The sequence below is a fragment of the Prionailurus bengalensis genome, chromosome A2, assembly GCF_016509475.1.
Source record: "Prionailurus bengalensis isolate Pbe53 chromosome A2, Fcat_Pben_1.1_paternal_pri, whole genome shotgun sequence".
NCBI lineage: Eukaryota > Metazoa > Chordata > Mammalia > Carnivora > Felidae > Prionailurus > Prionailurus bengalensis.
In genome coordinates, this window is record NC_057348.1 from 168,702,460 (window position 1) to 168,723,039 (window position 20,580).

The window sequence follows — 20,580 nt, forward strand, 5'->3', positions numbered from 1 at the left end:
CCTGGACCCAGTCGAGTAGGTCTTTATGCACAGATTTCTTTCTGGTTTCACAGGTCAGTGAAAAGAGCATGTAGAATCAGTTTGGTTTGGGGTTGTCCGAACTCATGTGAGGTGCTCCGGTGTCGGTTGTCTTTCCCCCATGTCCCTTCTGGTGTGAGTGGGTCTGAGATGCACCTATGTGAGCACGGCAGGCAGAGGAGGAGGCGCCCCACCACCCAGGCCCTCGGACACCCTCCTTTCTAAGAAAAACTTCCACAGGGCAGGAAAAACCAAAGGCTGTTAGTTCCATAAGCCAACTAATATCTTTTTATTTTTATTTTCCGTTTTCGAGAGAGAGGGAGGGAGAGAAAGTGAGAGGGGAGGGGGGAGGGGGGAGGGGCAGAGGGAGAGAGAACCCCAAGCCTTCCGTGCAGAGCCCGACATGGGCTTGAACCCACGACCCGTGAGGTCATGGCCTGAGCCGAAATCAAGAGTCAGACACTTAACCGACTGAGCCACCCGGGTGCCCCCAGACGAATCTTTTAAATGCATTCATTTTATTCTAAAAGTGCCAGAGCAACGGCATGAACACGCAGTCTCTTGTCAGCAGCGTGGGTCACTGCCGTATGGGCATCCAGGGACTCCTCTGCCGTCCCGGCGCCACCTCTTGGCTAAGCCGCCCTGCCAAGGGTGTGGTTCCCCTTCTCTTTGCCTCACTGGCCCCTGCCCTCCTCCCCATCCTGCACAGGCCAGGGCACGGATGTCCATACAGGACCCTTCCTCTCCCCCGCCCCCCCACCAACTCACCTCCCGAAACACTGCCTCAGCCATGTCATTCTGCAGCTCAAAAGCCTCGGAAATCTCCCGGGTTTCCAAGGAGCGCCCATTTCACCCACTGTGAGCATCTGGCGACTGCCCGTCCGCCTGCCTTCCCCCGCAGAGCTGAGTAGAGCCCTTCCGCAAGCATTAGCGATGTCGGCCCTACGTTTCGTCTGTCCATTCCACATATCCCCTCTCACGGCACTTAGGGCCTGTTTCTTCCTCAAAACCCTTCTTTCCCTTGCTGAACTGCAGGTGCTGTCTTCTGCAAGGCCGTGAGCAGTCACAGGCTCAGATGCACCGACAGACAACGGACATGTGGGTAACTAGGCACAACGCAGACCCGATGTGCTCATCGGTCCGTGAGCCGCGGTTTCACTCACAGGGAAGTGTTCTATGGGATCAAAAGCACAAAGTCCGGGGCCCCTGGTGGCTCCGTTAAGTGTCCCACTCTTGATTTCAGCTCAGGTCGTGATCTCACGGTTTGTGAGCCCCACATTGGGCTCTGTGCTGACAGCACAGAGCTGGATTTTCTCTCTCTCTCCCTCCCTCTGCCTCCTTGCCCCACCCCAGTTGGTTCTCTCTCTCAAAATAAATAAACTTAAAAAAAAAAAAAAAAAGCACAAAGTCCATGCATCTAAAGGAATTTTGAGTAGTTCACATGTTTTCTTACAGCACGGACACCATTCCTGGGCTGTGTCCACCAACCCTGCCCAGACGGAGGCCTCTCTGGGCCTTCTCCTCTGCCTGCGGTTCCCCATCTCAAAGCCCCAGAGGCTGTCTGACAAGGAGGAGCTCTCTTTGGAAGGAGGGAAGAGAAGGATGCGGGAAGCCAGCCAAAACCCTGTCCAGAGGCAACAGGGAGGCAGCATGGAAATGCATCCCGTCCGCACAGTGTGTGTGCTTCGTGCAAACATGCAAAACTGGAGTTAAGTTTATGGAGATTGTGCCTTCCACACGTCCAGCTTCCATAGAGCTAATAACAGATCAGGGTTTCCACTGCAGGTTAATCGGTTTGGGAGACCATAATCCACCCACACTAGGTAAAACTCTGCAGAAGCATGAGTCCCCTGGCAGTGGGCTTTAGTGTAGTGTGTTTTCAAGTCTGAAAGGACTCTATTTATGTTATGATTTGAAAATAACAAAGTTTGCATATTCCAGATTCACAGTTAGTTAAGCCATAAAAGCCGTGTTTCTAAGGTGTACTGAGTTTGTGGACTGTTTCTTTGGCTTCATTACCTGCAACCTTCAGTACATGAGAGGATATGTATGATCCTGAATCTTACAAGGTCCTGTGCTAGCTCTGGGGGGTCAGTGTTCACGCTCCAACCTGCCACTCAGGGCTCCGTCTGGGACACCCCTGGGCAGGCAGAGGTGGGGCTGTTTCCATGAGCGAGGAGATCACCTGCCGACCACCTCTGCCCCCTCCACTTTCCCTGTGAAACCTTTAGAGAGGATGAAGGAAGCAGGCATCTTTCTTCCCATCTTCCAAAGAACACTTTTGTGTATAAAAGATGCCCTACATCTTTTTGCAAGGTCCACAAGCCAAGCGGTGCCTCTTCAAGTACCTGGCAGTCGTGACGCAAATCTCCCACGGCCTCTGCTGTGTCTTGTCCCCGTTTCCCAGGACTAAAGAAGTTAATCTGTAAAATTTCAGCGGACCTGTGTTGAGGTGGGGCGGCCACCAGGAGGGAAAAGGAGCTGGCCATCTGACCGCAACGTCAATGGGCCAGGCTGAGGCTCTGCCTTAAATCAGGAGCAAAGAAGTGCTCACAACCCTCGTGCCTCAAGGCAGGCGGATTGGGGGCCAGGAAGAGAGGAAATGTCGTGATGCTGGGGTTCGTGGGTGAGGACCACAGCCTTGGCGAGAGGGACTGCAGCTGCCCGGAGCTGTGTGCCTGCGCCTGGCATTTCCTCTTCCGGGAGCTTTCGCTGTGGGAGCATGAGGGCAAACGTCCAAGCACTCGCCAAACCGCGAAACGTCCATTGGCGGGCGTGGATGGGACAAACCAATACGCCCCGTGCCATGGAACAACATGCGGTTGTTAAAAACAAGGCCTGACTGTAGGTTCACAGGCAAGAGCCACACAATGTGTCTGAACCAAAGAAGAAAGTTGCAGAAGCTTCTACACAAGAATATGACCTATTTCCACGACGACCAAGACGAAAAGGAGAGCGGGAGACAGAGGTTTGCATAAACAGACTGGGAACAATATCAATTACTCATAATATTTACCTCCAGAAAAGGGAGGGGCAGATGGGAGATGGAATTCAGAGATTTTTCATATTGTAGGTGACATTTGCCTATAATATTTGAACTTCCATAACGCCTCCGTTTAATTTCTGTAGCTTGAAAAAAGGCCACTTGAAAACTGCCTTTCGTGGTTAGAAAGGAGCGCGCACACGTTGCCGTCGGTGGAGAGGCGGGGTCTTCCTCAGGGCGGCCCCCAAGCACACTCAACCCTGCCCTCTCCCCCCGGTGTCCTTCCCCTCAGCGACTGGACCCTTCCATCCGCCAATAGCTCACAACAGACGGATACCCGGAGGCCTGGGGCTCGGCCGGGCACCGGGCACCGAGCCGCCTCTCCTTCCCGCCCTCTTGCTCTGCTCGCAGGAAACTCGGCCCGAGCTGGGCCGTCTCACCTGCTTCTAGTCTGGCCTCCTGCAGGTCTGAGTTCTAGCGGTGTGTGGCAGTCCTCCTGAAGGGAGGTGTCTGGGTGAGCAGGGAGTGTGCCAGAGCTAGGTTTTATTTGCCTGTGACATATTTGCCTGTGAGGCTTGGGGTCAGCGTGCAGACACGCGCACATGTGCGTGCACACGTGTGTCGGCCCTGCCCCCAGTCAGCAGGTTCTCGGGTTCCTGTGTGTGTGCAGGGCCCTCACCCCCGGGGCTGCTGGGGCCACTGTAAGTCATGATGACCGTGGACCAGGATGCTCTAAGGAGGATGTCCTGGAAGGCGGCCTAAGTGCCTTGGGGAAGGGTGGCTGTTTCCAGCGGCCGTGAAGGTGCCAATGCCTTCTCCTTTCCCTCCTCTATCAGAGCTCCGCTTTAGGTGTGGATTTCCCCTGAAGGTGATGGTGCTCAGCTAAAAAGTGCAACCTCTCATCAGTGTGAGACCAGAGGACCACAGGACTTGCAGAGTGAGTCTACCAGCCTACAGATAGGAAATGGGGTTTTATTGAAGTTTCCACATGTGACTTGTGGGTGTTCCATACACAATGACAACATTTAAGATGACACATGTTGATTCTTAGACCACCAGCTCCTGCTGTTAGTAAATATTCAATTTCCTGTCCCCCTTCCCGTTCCCAGGCAAGACACACCGGTCGACGCCTCACTGGGTCTTGGCCATGCCGGCTGAGGAGAAGGTCCCTGGATGGCCAGTGCATGTCTAACGCAGGAGCACAGCCTGCGGCCCCACATAAGCCTGGGTCTGGCTCTCTGCTGGTCACGTGGACCCGGTTACAGTAAATCATCTGAGGTGAGGGCCCTGGCTCCAGGTGGCCTCTGAACACAGCCGCTCTGCGTCCCTGTCTGTCCAGGCCTTTTACACACACCAACTTGAGCTGCGGGACCCAAGACTAGCGGCTTCCACTCTGGCCTGCCCTCGTCTGCCCCACCCCACTCCCTGGCACCTGCCATCGAGGCCGTTGGCCCTGTGGCCTCGGTCTGTGGTGCCTCAGGAAGAAGACTTAGTGGCCTCATTTTGGGGGGGCAGCGGTATCATACAAAGGGTTGAGGAACTGAGTGCAGCAGCCGGAAGGGGTTTGGGCAGAACGCCCGTCTATTGGGTGTGCAGGGTTAGGGCCGGGACAGTGTGGCCTCAGTCTGCTCACTGACTTCCTGCTCCCTCTGTGGTTGCTCAGCCACCCAGACCTCTCTCCCAAGTCTGTAGACATCAAGGGAACTGGAAGCTAGGACTGCTGCTTGTCAATTCTGGACAGAAGCGCTCGACACATTTTTATATTTTGTTAGACTAATTCTCCATTTAAACAGAAATGACTGTTAGATGATTTTCATTAGGAGGAGAATAAGTTTCTGCTCCCACTAAATAAAATGCCTAGTGTCTCTGTCGCCCCGATGACCAGATCCCACAAGCCCAGCCTTCTCACTGCTCTTGGGGGAAGAGGCCTGAAGTGGCCTCAGGAAGAGTCTGTTTCAGTGGTTGAGGGCCCCTCACAGGGCGCAGGTGCCCTTGAGGGGTGATGTGCCACCCCTCCTGCTATCATCTGACAGCTGTCTCTGCACTTTCCTTGGGCCAGGCCGGCTATCCTGGCAGACAAGCAGGGAGAGGAGGCCCTGGGGCAGGAGGGGAAAAGCAGGGGCGCCCAGCAGGGGCAGGTTCCACCTGGACTGGCCGGAGTCTCACGGAAATCCTCAAAGGGCTTCTGTGCATGAGTCCTGCAGACAAGAGGGCTGCCAAGTGGGGACCTGCCAGCGGTGGGGGGTCATGCAGAGGGAGGGCCCAGCCCCCAGGTCAGGCCACTGCCTCCTGCCCAGAACTGGCATCGAGATGAGAAAACCCCCTTGACTTCTTCCCATTACAGTTGGACCCGAGTTCTGGTCAGGGGCCGTCTCTGTCTCCCTGTTCTCTTTGAAAATGGGTCTATTTGGCCAGACGACATTACGAGCAAAATGACCTACCTGCTGGAGTTTAACACTAACTGGATTTAAGACCCAGTTACAACGTAACCCAGTCCCGTGATGGGTGAGCAGAGGCCAGCCCCATCATGTTATGGAGGATTTCTCTACGGTGCTGGCTCCAGGGGAGGCCCGAGGGCCCTGGGGAGTCTGCAGTGTGGTGGCACGCTAGATGACCGAGGTCTCTGTCTGCAGGAAGGACGGGGCACAGGAACCCCGGTGGAGCTGCAGGGCACTCTCTGAGCCGTTCCTCGAGACGGACGAGCCGTGGAACCTGCGGTCCTGGCCGCAGGGCTGGCTCGGACACCAGCCCCGCCACTTCCTCTTCAGCTCACTCTGCACCTGAGGTGAGGGCAAGGCAATGAGGAAGTGGGGTCACACGGGGTGTGAGCTTGGAAACGTAAACTCGGGTGCCCTTGAGAGAGGCCCCGCAGGCCGGGTTGGCCCCGACAGAAGGCGCCACCCCAACAATGAGCTCCAGGAAGACAGGTGACAAAACAGAAGGAACCGGGGGTTTTCCTGACATCGGGTGGGGAGTCGGTGCTCGGGAGCCCAGTGACAGAGGTGAAGGGTGTTTGAACTGATGGAAGGGAGAGGGATGTGGTGAGCAGGTACACAGAGCTGCAGGACAGGAAGGACGTGGGAAATGGCATTCAGCGGGCGGAGCAGGGCTCAGAGGGGCTCACGCATGGACGTTCTGATGAGATGTGGGCTGTGAACTCAGGGAGCAGGATTCTCATCTGTGTGTCCCTCCCTCCCCACTCGGCCCCATGTCCAGGGTCAAGGAGCAAGATGGTGACCGTGCAGAGTGGCAAGGTCCCTCCCGACCACCCAGCCTTCCCGAGCAGGGCCGGGGGAGGCCAGGGCGACCGGCACTGCTGGTGTGGAGAGAAGGAGGCGGCCGTGGCCGTCTGGGGCACTGGGGCTGCCCGACAGCAGACCTGGACCCTCGTTCAGGTGGGGGGGGGGGCACATGAGGAAATCCCGCACAAGCTGAATGTCACCTGCTGTGACAGGGCACGTACTTCACTGTTGAGAAAACAGTAGAGAACCGCCACCACCAGGCCCTGAAAATGAGAAAGGGTCGTCAGAGGCCACTCGCCAGGCTGGGGCGAGGGCAGGGTCCCTTCCCAGGTGTACCTGAAACGATCCGATGCACAGTTCAAACAGTATCTGGTATTTGGAGGAGATGCCAGTAGGAAACACGGCAAACACCATATAGTGCGCTCCAAACAGGGGGATGAGCAGCAGAGTGGACTTGGTCAGCCTCCTGCACCGAAGAGAAGGGCGCCGAGCTCAGGCCTGTGCCGTCACGTGCACGCAGGCCCACGGCCAGGGCCTCCCCCGTCTGGGCCTCGTATCTCACGGATTTAAGCGACACCCCCGCCCCCGCCACGGTCGGGGTGTGCCAACGTGGGGAGGAAAACGAGCATGCCCGGGCAAGTTCTGAGACGATGTCCCGACGAGTTCGCCAACTGCGACGCCGGCCCGAGGGGCCTGAGTGCCCCGGGGTCGGGGCCCATCACCGGCACCTGAAGGGCAGAGTTTTACTCTGGGATCAGAAGAGCAGACTCAGCAGGGGTGCAGCTGAGCGCAACGTGTGGCAGCAGGGCGGCGACCCACGCTCTGGGTCCCACGCGTTCTGTGTTGCCCGTGCAAACCCTCTGTCCGTCACATTCCCGCCCTCCCCGGTCAGGCCAGAAAGCAGATCTTCCGCTCACTGCATCATGTGCTGGGCTCGCCTCTGCCCTCCCCACAGCTGCACCTGTTGTCTGTGTCCCCGTCCCCATCCCCTGAGCAAACACAGTCTCTGTCTCCAAGCCAGTGCTTCTGGAGCCTCAGCCGCACCAGAGCCACCTGGAGGGCCAGCTCCACCTTCGGGCTGCCGGCTCTGAGGTCTGGGGTGTCATCTGAGAATCTGCATTTCTATCAGATTCCCAGAGGTGCCACGGCTGCTGACTGGGAACCCTGCTTTGAGAACCACTGCTCTGAGCCGGGAACTCTCACCACTGCACGTGACCATCATGCAGGGATTCAAACAGCTCAGTCCAGCCTCCTCACTCCTATTAAATCAGGTCTCTGTGGGCAGCACTGGCCCTGGGAGTTCTGGCTGGTTCCAGTGTGTGGCCAAATTTGACCCTTGCAACTCCAACAACGTCTGTGTCAGGAGCATTGGGGTCAAGTCGGGGCTGGTCAAGAATGAAGGTCTTGGTCCCAGGCCGGTCAGGCCACCTGGTGATGTGCGTGCAGGTCAAGATGCCCTAATGAACACCCTGCAGCCTCATGCTGAGGGAGATGAGGGGGGAGGCCCCCCTCCCCCGACCTTCTCTAGTTCATTGACCTTACCCAATGCTTAGAAAAAGTCATGAATTTCTTTACCTATTTTTGAGGCACATGCTTCAAAGCTAGCACCTAGAGCCTGGGATGTAAGTTCTGGAAGTTTCCATCTCTTCTGATTTCCTTCACAACAAAATACCACGTCCTGTGGCATTTACAAAAAGCAGGGTGTCTCTTATTTCATGCAATCTGCACAAACCCCAGAAGCCCGGGGTATGACCTAGGCCTCGTCGCAGAGGACAGCCCATCAGCAAGCACTGCCCCTTCACAGCCCCAGACGTCTAACCTTACAAGGTTGCTGCCCTTAACACCTCGGTTCAGCATTAGCCTGTGGACAGAAGGCGGGGCTGTGTGGGGGCCTGTGTCCTTCAGTTCACTGTGAGACGGGAGCCTGTCTGAACGCCCTCCTGTACTATGCACCTCGGCAGCTTGCTATGATGCTTGTCTCTAGAGGGACTTCCAGCGAAACTGGTCCTGTTCTGTTACTGCTACGTTATAACAATAGTTACAGAGAAGAGACATCAAGATACAACCAGAGGTCAGCGTCACAGACATGCTCTGCCTTTTTTGCTGTCCTGGAAAAAGAACAGATTCTATCTCCCTACTTATTTTTGTTTCTAAAATACAAGCAAGTATCTCTAAGACCTACCTAATGAACACTCCCAAAGAACCCGCAGAAAAGGTCAGCATGGGAGCTAGACCAGACTGTCCCCAAATCAAAATTTCAGTTTCCAGGGCAACCGAGAACAGTCCCAGCCCTGAGCTGCAAGTGTGGGTGGGCTCCAGGACCTCCAGGTTTATCCTTCGTGGTTCGATGTGGGATCCCATCTCTAGGTCTGGCCTTTTATGCAGCCTCCTCTGACGGGCCGGGCAGAGAAAGTGGTTCCATGGATTTCACATGCCCCGGGGCACAGGCAGATGTATCTGTTTACCAGACTTCCCCACAATACTTACTAGTGCCGGGGACTAAATGTCTTTAAAATATTAACTCAGTTAATCTTCATACCTTAGTGACAATTACTATTATTTCCACTTTACAGATGAGGAAACTGAGGCAGAGAGCAGTGGAGTCACATCCCCAAGGCCTCTGGCTGGTCTGTAAACCCAGCACCGGGCCTCTGACCACGAGAGATGCTGCCTGTCTGGCTTCTAGGTCCACTCCTGTTGTCTAAAGGGTGGAGAGGAAGGAGACACTGCGTGGGGCCACCCCCGGCCACTAGTCAGATAACCTGCCCAGGTCACACAGCTCTGGGTGGCTGAGATTCCAAACCTGGTCTACCTGATCCTGAGGCTTCCACGGGCTAGACCAACCACTTCACACCAGTGTCCACTTTATAACAGAGATGCGGGCTTTACTTTTTCTTTATAAATTCTTGATAGAAATTTATAGAATCTTTAAGTTCTTTTATAGTCTTCAGGTCCTCATTAATTAGCTGGATGACTGTGGGTGAGTTACTTAGCCTCTGCTCTCTTCCCCAAGATGATTACCATCTTCATGTAATTACTCAGCCAAGAAACGTGAGTTACTATGAGGCACAAGCCTGGCATTAGGTGCCAGCGTGAACCGCGTGGTCTGATGGGGAGGAAGAATTAAGCATAAAACACAAATAATGTGTGGCCAAGGAGGACAGGCAGATTACAAAACAGAAAAGTGGGCAAATGCTTCGGTAAGCAAGCTCACTAGAGGATATCCATGCTGAAATGAAAGACGGAGGCTTGCCCCGAATAATAACCATGGCACCATGGCAACCGCCCCCCCCCCCCCCCCTTAGAGAAGACACTGCTGAATTAGCCACGAGCACAGTCCTGCCCCTGAAGGGGGAGAACCTGGGCCGTTTCTTGGTGCACAGACCCAGGACCCTAGTGTCTCTGCTCTCCATACATGCCCGTCCTCCCTACTCTTGGTTTCCAGGCAGCTCAGCCCTTGGACCCACACACATACTCACCTATACTGTGACTGGTCATTGCCGCTGACGTCTGGGGACGTCAACTTCTGGAGTAAAATCCGTATAATGCTAACAAAAAGGACAAAATTGACCTGCACAGAGACATGTTGTATGTGAGGTGGGTGTGGCCAGGATGTGTCAGCCCCCCTGGGTCATCTCCTCGCCTGGGACAGAGCTCCGGGCACCTGCCGCAGAAGCTCAGGAGCCCTGCCCAGCCCGAGTCTCCCCCAAAGTTGCAGCCTTGTCTCTTGACTGCCTCATGTCTCACAAGTGAATTTGAGATGTGAGATGTTAAAGGGAAAAGCAAGTGAGCCCTACCATTGTGACCTGGTGACTGTGACTCCCACAGGTCTCCTTCCCCACAGGGGAACGTGCAGCTCTCTCCGCTGCCCCCGCCCTCACTGAGATCTCATCCTGAAGGGGGGCGAGTCCACCTCTGTGACTGCAGGAAGGGGCCTGGCCGCTTGTGTGCGGTTCTCCAAGACCGAGTAGAACAGGGCTATTTATATTCAGTACAGGGAAAGGGGCTCCTTCTCTGCCCAAATGTGCAACCCAAGGGATAACTCATGTTTCGATACCGGAATTACTTACTATAATAGATATTAAAATTGGTGTTCGTATAACCCACCAGGGAACACTGTGGTCATTGGTATCCCAGCAACTATTGAAAAGAGAGAAGGAAAATCATGTTACCTCTGATTCATCCACAAACCAAGCACACAAGGGTCCGTGCACTGCCCGTGGCCTCGCCCCTGACGCGTAGCTCGTGTTCACGCCAGCCAACATCAGAAAAGGGAAGTTTCTCTCCTGAAAATTAATTTCCTCTCACCTCCCAAATGTTTTGTGTTTGTATCTTTCTTAAGTTTATTTATTTTTGAGAGAGAGAGAGAGAAATAATGATGGGAGGGGTGACAGAGAGAGGGAGACACAGAATCTGAAACGGGCTCCAGGCTCTGAGCTGTCGGCACAGAGCCCAACGTGGGGCTCGAGCTCCCCAGCTGCGAGATCATGCCCTGAGCCGAAGTCCGATGCTCAACTCAAGCCCCCCAGGCGCCCCTGTATTTGTATCTTGAATGAAGGGTCAAAATGGCTCTGGAAGAACTGAGGCGGGCACAGCTACGAGTGTCTGTCTAGCAGCGTGTCTCCATTCTCGGGCTTCAGCGTGAGGGTGGTCCCAGGTAGGAACTAGGATGGGGTGCTTGCAAGTGTCTCCATTATTCCGTCTGTCACCCACACCCCCACAGTGGGGCTCTGCAGCCCCTCCCAGCAAGGGCAGAGACCAATCCATGCCTCTGAATCTTAGCTGGTTTTGGCAGTAGGGTGTGGAGCCCTTGGGACCTGCAGGACAGAAGGGAGCCTTCCGGCTGGTGCTGCCCCAGACTCGCCAGCTCTCGGCCAACCCGGCAGGTGCCCGTGGTGTGTGAGCAAGCCGGGCTGAGGCCAGAAGAGTGCCATGTGCACAGAAACACACCATGTAAACCGTGATTATGTAAGCCACTGAGTTTCAGGGCGGTTTGTTACCAGTAGATAAGTGGTAAACCCTGAGGACCCTTTATGAGGCACAACATTCATGGGGGGAACCGGTGGCACCTGAGTGTGGGGCCATGCTCCAGCTCACTGTGTATGTGAAACAGAGGAGCTCTGGGCCCTGCTCAGGCTGCATTTTAGAGAACAGCTATCTCAGAGAGCTGCACCCCCGCTGGCCATTTCAACCTGGTCTTCAACTGGTCACCTCTCCATACTTGGCTCCGGGCAAACAGCGCCTGCGTTTTGCTTGGTTCCCTTTTGTGAACACTGCTTTCCTACCTGATGCTCCTCCCCTCTCTGCCTGCGTTATCCCAACCCCAGCTTCGCGCAGGACCTGGTTCAGTTCCCATCCCTCACACGCATCTTCTCCAAACGCTCCCGCCCCAAACAATTCCTCCCTTGTGAAGGTCAAGGTCTTCCCCATGGGGCGTGTTCAAATGATGGCCGCGTTACTCTCCGCGTGGCTGCCACTGCAAACGCAAACCTGCCTTCCAAGCAGATAATAAGCTTCTTTCTAGTTTCCAAAGACGTAACGGTGCCAGCAAGTAGCCAGCATAGGTCAATCTGATTTTAAGGGCAGAGGTATGAACACAGCACTCACCCTGTGTCTTCTAAGGAGAGCCTGGCCGCGGTCCATGCGCCTGTGCAGATGGTGGGGATGCCTGCAGAAAGACACCCGATTCCCCCCAACCCCGCGCTAGTTAGCAGCTGTGCGCCCTCCTTCACCAGAGTCGGCAAGGACAAGGGCTTTCTGACGGAAAGATCAAGCGGAAACGCTTCCGAAGCACACGGAAGTTCGTGCTCATGCCTTACAAAGCAGTGACGATACACATGTGTTTGAAGCTGGAGCTTCTCTGGGTGGAATGCGTCATGGTGCATCGTGAGTGTGGTTACTGTGGGCTGGAGTGTGGCAGTGAGCGCAAGAGGTGACCCTCGTTGTGAGCGTGGGTGTCTCGTGGCTTCACAGCCCTTCCAGTCCTGACTAGTGGAGGCTCCTGCTACCTGGCATGTCATTGGGACCTCCTGGTAGAGGGCTTTCTCCTCCAAGGCCCTTCTTTCCGACTTTCCCACCACTGGGGGAGCCCCAGGAGTGGGAGCTTAGAATAGCTTTAAACCAGGTTCCTGATTCCCAGAAACATGCAGGTGTTGTCTCCAGGAACCTAGTCACCCGAGAAAAGCCCCTCCTAATAGGACCTGAAGTGCATCGTACAGGGGCAGGAAGGGGTTTTCTGAACTGAGAGGTCTGCGTTTATAGATGAGAGGGGCAGGAGCAGAGGCCTGGAGTGTTGCAGGGTGGGAGACAGGGTGTCGGGCACACACGGGGAGGACAGTCCTTACCCCATCCGATTAGGAGATAGGCCACGAAGCGTCGGCCGGGGGAAAATATGGCCACCAGGAGGGTGTGCAGGTACAGCCCCTCCACCAGCAGCCAGTAGAAGTTCGCCATGATGCAGTACTGGAAAAGCACCAGGCTCAGCTTGCAGCCGACCTGGAAAGTCACGGACAGAGCAAGAGAACATGTTCAGGCCGTGATAAGACAGCTCACGGTGGGCAGAGGTGCTCCAGGGCACAAGCAGGCACACGTTTGTGTGACGAGCTGAGGACACCAGCACAGCAGTGTTAGAGTGAGGCCCCTGGCGTCCACAACCCTGGGACCCAGAACTTGCTGGAAGAGAAACACGGGCAGGAGGCAGATGTCCACAGACGCCTCTGAAGGCAGCGAGCTGTGGGACTGTGGTGGTGAGCACACCCGCCTGTGCCCCCTGCCCCCCCCCCTCTGCTCACCTACCTGCCCCGCTCGGCCTCACCACCCACTTGAGAGGAGACAGAAAAGTAAAGGGCAAAACAAGGGAATCCAGCAAGCCCTCATGTCCCCAGGCATTTTGAAAGAGTTTTCACTGGGAACAACCACACAGCATATAAAATAAACGTATTTTAACCTCTCAGACCTTCACATGAACGTACGGGTGTTTTAGCCTCTTGAGCAAATATGAAATTGAGGCTTTTAGTCAGTAAGTTTGTTCAAGTGTACTAAAATGATCAGGACTTCATTTCTATTCTTCTGTATCTCTGCTGCCTCCCCTCCCGAATACATATGTATCCAGGTGCGACAGAGATACACGCATACTTACACGTGCTTCTATGTATGTGTGGGTATATTTGATATATGCGTGAGTATACCTCTATAGATGTGGATATGCTCACATACATGTGGATATACCGAGACACGCGGATGTTCTGTATACGTATATGCAGGTGGACACACACATGTGAGGTAGATACACGTGTGCGTATGTGGATATACTGACATGCTGACCTGTGTATTTGGGGGTTGATGTGCTTACAGGAAACTCACGGTAGCCCTTCCAAGCTGGTGCCCGGGGCTGATGGGAGCGTTAACCAGGTGGCCCACTGAAGATGCCCCTGCACTCTCTCCGGTATTCCCACCCTGACCCTGTTCCGGTCTCTCTTTCCTAAGTAGGGCAAGGCTCAGCTTATCTTTGTAAGGTGCCGCACGGAGAGTAGTTGCGGCTAGTTGAGGCTGAGGGCCAGATGCCCACAGGGCCGGGAGCAGGGCTGGCACGTGGAAACCACCCGCAGAATGTCATGACCCGGGTGCTGTGAGTGGAGAGGCGCATGTGGGGACGCAAGTACGGGAGCAGGGAAACTAACCGAAGTGAACTTGTGACTTCGTGCCACAGAAGTGCGTGTTCCGCGCCCACCAGACGGCAAAGCTCTGAAAAGATGCACGTCATTGACCTCTGGGAAAGCCAAGCGGCAATGTTTGTTTCAGTTTTTAAATACACGTGCCCTCTGGTCCGCGGTCCCTCGTGACTTCCTTCTGAGGGAAGAACACGGTGCATGAAGACACGTGTGCACTGACGTTTGCGGTGCTTGTGACTGGTGGGACGATGAAATAAGGTCACGTCCACACGCTACACTATTGTGCCACCATTCGATGTGACACACCAGGGGACTTGGAGGGTTGCCATGGTGTCCTGCCGCTTGAGGAAGAGAGACGCAGGAAAAGCCTATTTAACTTGACTCCATTGTCTTGGTAAAACAGCGAAAATGCCGTCTCTGCCTTTCTTCTCATTTGTTCCTTGACCATCAGCACAGTGTACGGACAGGAGGTCTGCAGTGACAAGCTCTCTGCTGACCTCCCCTTCCTGGGTGGTGGTTTCAAACTGCATCCCTCAGGGCAGACAGCGTGGCAGGAGCGCCTCCGGGACCCGCTGCAGCCCGGATAGCACACACACACACACACACACACACACACAGGTGCATGGGCCAAGGCCCGTCCCCTGGTCCCGGAGCCTCCCACCAGTGTGCATGGCTGGAGTCAAGGGGAGCAAGCCGGGGGCTCCTGCTGAGGGTCAGCGTCCAGGCACCCACCTGGTTGTTCATTGTCTCTAGACTAGACTATGCCTTTCCAGAGGCCAGACAATCGCCAGCCAAAGCCGTGCAGAGAAGGAGGCCGTGTGTGCGGAGCTGGGCGGTGGTAGGGAACTGGAGGTGGGGCACTGCCCCCTGTTTGGCTTTATGATAGAACACAAGACACCTGGCCTCGAGGCCCAACTCCCTGGAGAGAACAGGAAAAGCTGAGCCCACCTTCAGGTTGTCAAAGGTAAGAATGAGTAACACACCTCACCGTGCAGAAATGTAAGGTGTGTCCCTAGTCCCTGGGAGACTCATGACATCTGTAGTTGTTGGTTAAAAACAACAAAAAAAGAGGCTATTTAAATGTGTGAAAACACCATGAAGCAGAGGGCTATGGGGTGAACGTGGCCCTTGGCGCATAGGTGGGCCTGACACGGCAAGCGACAGAGCTGTGTGCCTGTGGTGATGCCCCCTTGTGCAGCTTCACACGTGTCCTGTGTCACAGCAGTGCCACACTAGAGGATGTGGGGCTCCCACCGCACCACGCAAAGCCCAGACCAGCAGTCCTTTCAAGCATAGATCCGAACACGGACAGAATAAAGTCTGAAGGTACATGTGTGTTCCTGTGTGTGTGAGTCCCCCTGTGGGTGCACCCATGCTTGTGACTGTGTGTGTGCACGTGTGTCTGCACACCATTACCTGTGTTCATGCAGGTGTGTACCTCTGTGAGCATGCATGTATACGTTTGCATGCACGCGCGTGTGCACACTCTCACTCACTCCCTTCCTCCTGACCCTGGCCATTCTGACCTGGGCCGTGGACTGGCACAGCCACTCGGGGGGCCCAGGAGCCTCCGTGATGTGCAGACGCTCAGCCTCCAGCCTGAGTCTGTGCCTCCCATCCTAGCCTCAGCCCCGCCTGGGGCAGCAGGCAGTGGCCAGGTCAGAACTTAGCTCTGGGCTGGGTGCATCCCTGTTTAGATGTTATGGCTTCATTGCAGAGCTCATAGTTGCCATGTACGTCCCGACCCAAGCCCTCCCTGGGGCAGGCTGCACTCAGGCTCTCAGGGAGCACCTTGGAAAGCCCGAGGGTGGGTTTTTGAGAATCCTTGTCAACTACACATGCCATCTGTTCTGGTCTCAGTGCGAATAGACTGCCTGTTCCAGCCCCCTCGGCAGCCAGGAGGAGACACACTGAGCCCAGGGGTCACTGTTACGTCCAGGGTGTGTAGAGAGAGGGGCCGGTGGAGGGAGAAGCCTTCTCTTGGAAGGAAACAGACTCTGTCGGGTTCCCGGTCCTGCAAATGTCTTGAGAAACAGACTCCTGGACCTATGTGGAGGAGATGTGCCCTGTGTTCGTCCTGGGAGCATAATGTTGATTTGATCAAACCCAGCTGAGAACAAAAATGTCCACACAAATGCAACTGTAAGAAAAGATGTCTTTTCTGTGCCTCATGCTGCGGGCTGACTGCATCTCTGACTCACTCACGCAAAACCTCCAATTCCCTGGGCACAATAAGAAGGAAGGCGCGGTCCTCCTTCTCTCCTGCCTTCTTTCCTCTGTTGGCACACAGCTCAGTGGCACCGTGCTGGAGGGGTGCAGCTGGGGACTGGGCAGGGGCACCCCGTCCCCGCTCCCTCCTTCTCACACGTCAGGCCTCAGACCTGGATCCTTGGGGGATCTTCAATGCCAGAGCGTGCTGTGCACCTGTGGCTTGAGCCCTGCCTGCAGCCCCATCGAGTCCACCCAGCTGCTGGGCTTCCCTCAGCCTGTGTCCTCATTCACAAATTGCTCTCTGGAAGGTCACTGGGCACTCACCCTCAGTGTCCGTGCAAAGAGCCCTGTCCTCTAAGACTCTCGAGAAATGGCTGGGTAAGGCCCCCAGTGTTGGGAATGGCGGAGGGGTCTGTGATTCCCGGTGTAGGGGCAGGCGGGGTGCGGCGGGCGATGGCAGGGCACTTGCTCCCTCCGGTCCCCGTCACTCCCCTGCCCCTCAGGAGCCCACCAGGTCTTGTCTATGTGTCTGGGAGCACGGCCCCGGGCTGGACGCCCCACCAGGGCCCAGTCCTTTAATAAGAAGCAAAGGAGGGCTTCTTCCAGCAGAGCTTTGAGGCCCCCCCCAGAGAAGAGAGTGGAGGTTTCTCAGCAAGAGGAGAGCCCGGACTGGCTTTGGGGCTCACCCCTTGTCACCTATGTGGGAGATTCCATGGTGGGGCGTGAGCCCCAGGGGCCCTGATGTCCCCTCAGGGGTGGGAGTTTGCTAGGTGAAGGATCTTGTGTTAATTTTATTATTACAGCAAACTCCTTTTATTAACTCAGTCCAAGTGTGTTATGAGCTGATTATCCCCAGAAATACGTTCACCTGCAGCCTCGGAAACAGCTGATGTTCTGTGATGTTGCAAAAGGCTTCACTGTCTTACAACTAATTCCAGTCTGTTCAGTCCAGAGCCACAGTGCCACGCAGATGAGTCCGGCATGCTGGCTCCTTAGGAAGACAGGGGCCAGCCTCAGAGCCTGCGGTCAAATCCAGACTGAGGCACCGGAGCCCAAGGCCCTGAGGACACTGCATTGTGCGGCCGCAGAGGAAACTTAGTGGAGGGACTTGCGTATCGGAGGGCACAGTAAACGCACCAAGCACTAAAGGCCCGCCAACACCCACCACGAACACAGCCAGGGGCGAAGAGCAGAACCAGTGGTGTGCATCTCCAGAAATCATTGGCACGGCCTCCCTTGTATCAAAGAGCTGGGCCCAGGCATACTCACAGATGCGCACTGGGCTCCCAGCAAGTGCTGCAGAAAGGAGTTCATTCACCACACAGGTGACTTCCTCCCAGCAACCCATGGAAGCATCTATGCTCATAATCTGGGAGATTTGGGGTGAAAATAATGGCGTTGTGCATCTGCATCAGGTTTTCTAGCCCAGAGCGGCTGCTGATCACTGGAGGCAGTGCCCTTGTGTTGTTCTGCCTCTGCCTGGGCTTCAGTGCTCAAGGCCCGTGACCTCCAGCCCTTGGAGGTGCCTGGGACATTGCAGGTGCCTTTGTCATTGCAGGTGAGACAAAGGTGAGTGTGCCTTTGTCTCCACTGCCCACCTGGACCTGCTCTGAGCCCCAGCCTCTTGGCCAGGCCCTTGCGCTTCTCGGGCCTGACCCCTTGCCTTCACCAGTGCCTCAGAGACCCCTGTGTGCTGGCTATGGGACTTCATCACAGTGTGAGCTGGGGACAGAGACAAAGGGGTGGGGCAGTAAGGAGGCAAAGGGCTCTGGGGCCGTTCACAAAGGCCACCCTCCCCTCAGTGACAAGATCCTGCTCACAGGGATAGCCTTACCCAGGAAGATGGCTGGTCAGGGCAGTGCAGCGTGCCTGAGCTGGAGTACAGAATATTGTCCTTGACCAACACTGAGATGGCTCTTAGGATGAAGGAGAGGAACAGGTTCAGGTGGATGTAGTTCCGGGTACAATGCAGCTTCCTGTGGTGGGGAAGGCAGGGATGAGGGGTGGGGGAGGCAGGGATGAGGGGTGGGGGAGGCAGGGATGAGGGGTGGGGGAGGCAGGGATGAGGGGTGGGGGAGGCAGGGATGAGGGGTGGGGGAGGCAGGGATGAGGGGTGGGGGAAGGGTTAGATAATCAAACTCGGATGTTGTGAACACATTAACAATTACCTATGTGGCTTTAATCTTAAGGTTTTCTTCTTTTTGTATGGAAGTTACTGTTCCTTACTGTATATTTGGGATGTTTTCAGTTTTGCATTATGGTAACTATTTTCTACCTCAAGCTTTTCCTTTATTTCTGATGAGCTCCTCAGGCTGGGGTTGTGAAATAGGATTTCATGATAACGCTGTAAAGCAGACGGTGCTGAGTCCGGAGCCTGCAATGGCGGGTGCCCACTTCCAGCCGCCAAGACCCCCCCTCCTCACAGCCAATTTCCTGGGAGGCCCATAGCCGTGATCTGCCTTGGAACTCAACTTTAATGATACCTTGCTTCTCTAAAAAGTGCTTGGAACATTTTGTTTCTAATTCTCTTGTACCACTTAAATTCTGCTCTGGAGAACACTTATTTGGGCATTTGATTTGACGTGGACTTTTAATTCAGAGCCCTCAGGAAGCAAGCTTCACACAAGCGCACTCCCACAGTCACTACTAGATCTTTAGGGTTAAGTAAAGGTGCCATTTTTGAAGGACATTAGAAAACACACCGCAGAAGTCTTGCATGAGAGGCTGGAAAGAAGCAGCTTATCTGACCACCTCCCCCCAAGGGGTCAGTGTGATTTCAGAAAGCCACCTGAGGACTCAGTATTGTGGCCAGAGTGGCCAGGACCTAGAGGACCAAGACCCAGGCGAGAAGGGAGACACCGACATGCACCCTACGTCCTCCCTCCGCCTCGGGTCTCCTCATGGAAGGCAGCTACCCACACAAGGTACGCCGTGCTGGGTGAGAGGCCGAGGGATGAGGCCAAAGCAGTGGCTAAGGAAGTAAGGCTGGGAAGAAATGTTAGCAATCTCATGCACTGAGCAACGGCTACTGGGATTCAGGGTCTGCAGGAACAGAGGCGCTCCTGGGCTTTAATTAGAAACCCGGGGAGAGCTATGGTCTAGGAACTATGACAAACCAGAAACAACAGACTTCCCAAAGCTTGAGACATGGTCTCAAATCAGCTCAACCCCCGAGTGGCTCAGGGTGATCTGCCCATCTTGCTAGAAAAATTAAATCCTCTCTGTAGCAAGATATCACCCAAAGCCTCTATAATTTAATTATTTGTAATTTCAAAAATGAATTACAAGGCGTGCCGGGAACAGGAGCTAATGATCAAATGCAACAAAAACCCCAGGGAATAGAAGGAGATTCAGATACTGGCATTTTAAGACATGCACGGTCTTGCTCAGATTTACATAGTCAAGAAAACTGATGAAGAGGTGGAGAATTGTATTAAAGAACGGAATTGATTATAACAATCAAATGGAACACTGAAAACTCAGAAAGAACCCTGAAATGAACAAACAGCTGAGTCTGATGTTAGATCAGATGTAGTACATGAGAATACTCTGAATTAGAAAACATATCAGTGGAGGAAGTATAGACATATACATATATATATTATATATTATATATATTATATAATATATATATATATATATATATATAAAGCAGAGACAAAATGAGGGAAAGCACAGAAAAAGTGTAGGAAATATAAGGGAAAATGGTGAAACCCCTGAACCCATGACAGTACGGTTTGAGAAACAGGAGACAGAAAAGGAAGAAGCAATATTTAAAGAATACTAGGTAAGAATTTTGGAAACTAGTAGAACCCAGCAACAGATTAAAGGAATGTTATTAACCCCAAGAAGGAGAAATACCAAGGAAACCGCATTAAGACCCATCGTGGGGCAGCTGCTGAAAACCCAAGACCAAACAAAACCCTCGAGGCGTCTGGGGAAAACGACGCATCCCTTCGGGGCAGCAGCAGTGAGACTGCAGCTGACTTTAAAAAGAAGAACGAGGCTCATGTTTAATGTGATGACAGAAAATAGCTGCCGGTGAGGAATTCAACACTCTTGAAAATATTCTCACATGAAGGCAAAATTAAGGTGATCTCAGGCAATCAAAAACCATGAGGAGTCATTGCTGGCAGGCCTGTGCTGACAGACACCGAAGGGGGTCGTCAGGCAGAAGGGGAAGGACCCCAGGTGGAGACACGAAATACAGGAAGGAACTCGGGGAAGATGAAGACGGCTCTAAATAGATACTGACTCTAAATGACGGCAACTCTAATGACCTATGGCCTTAAAATAGACGTCGGATTAAATACAGCACAAAACACAAAAGGCATGGGTGGGGGTAAGTGGAATTAAAATGTTGTAAAGTCTCGAATTGATGGGGAAGTGGTAAAAATAGCAATTGGAGGTTAACTCCTAGGAGACAAGGATGCGTGTTGCAATTTTGGGGTGATGC

General features: G+C 54.2%; 1 protein-coding gene across 1 annotated transcript in view; it reads right to left on the minus strand.

Moving 5' to 3' along the window:
- Positions 1-3,953: 3,953 nt before the first annotated feature.
- The window catches only part of VIPR2 (vasoactive intestinal peptide receptor 2), a 69,592-nt gene continuing 52,965 nt past the window's right edge, over positions 3,954-20,580 (minus strand). The window contains exons 6-13 of the mRNA XM_043590067.1: positions 17,959-18,100; positions 12,588-12,738; positions 11,851-11,911; positions 10,314-10,383; positions 9,723-9,814; positions 6,580-6,709; positions 6,465-6,506; positions 3,954-5,781 (exon numbers count right to left, since the gene is read on the minus strand). Of these exons, the coding sequence (XP_043446002.1) occupies positions 5,608-5,781; positions 6,465-6,506; positions 6,580-6,709; positions 9,723-9,814; positions 10,314-10,383; positions 11,851-11,911; positions 12,588-12,738; positions 17,959-18,100 (862 nt within the window). The 3' untranslated portion in view covers positions 3,954-5,607. The remainder of the gene's footprint in view (positions 5,782-6,464; positions 6,507-6,579; positions 6,710-9,722; positions 9,815-10,313; positions 10,384-11,850; positions 11,912-12,587; positions 12,739-17,958; positions 18,101-20,580) is intronic.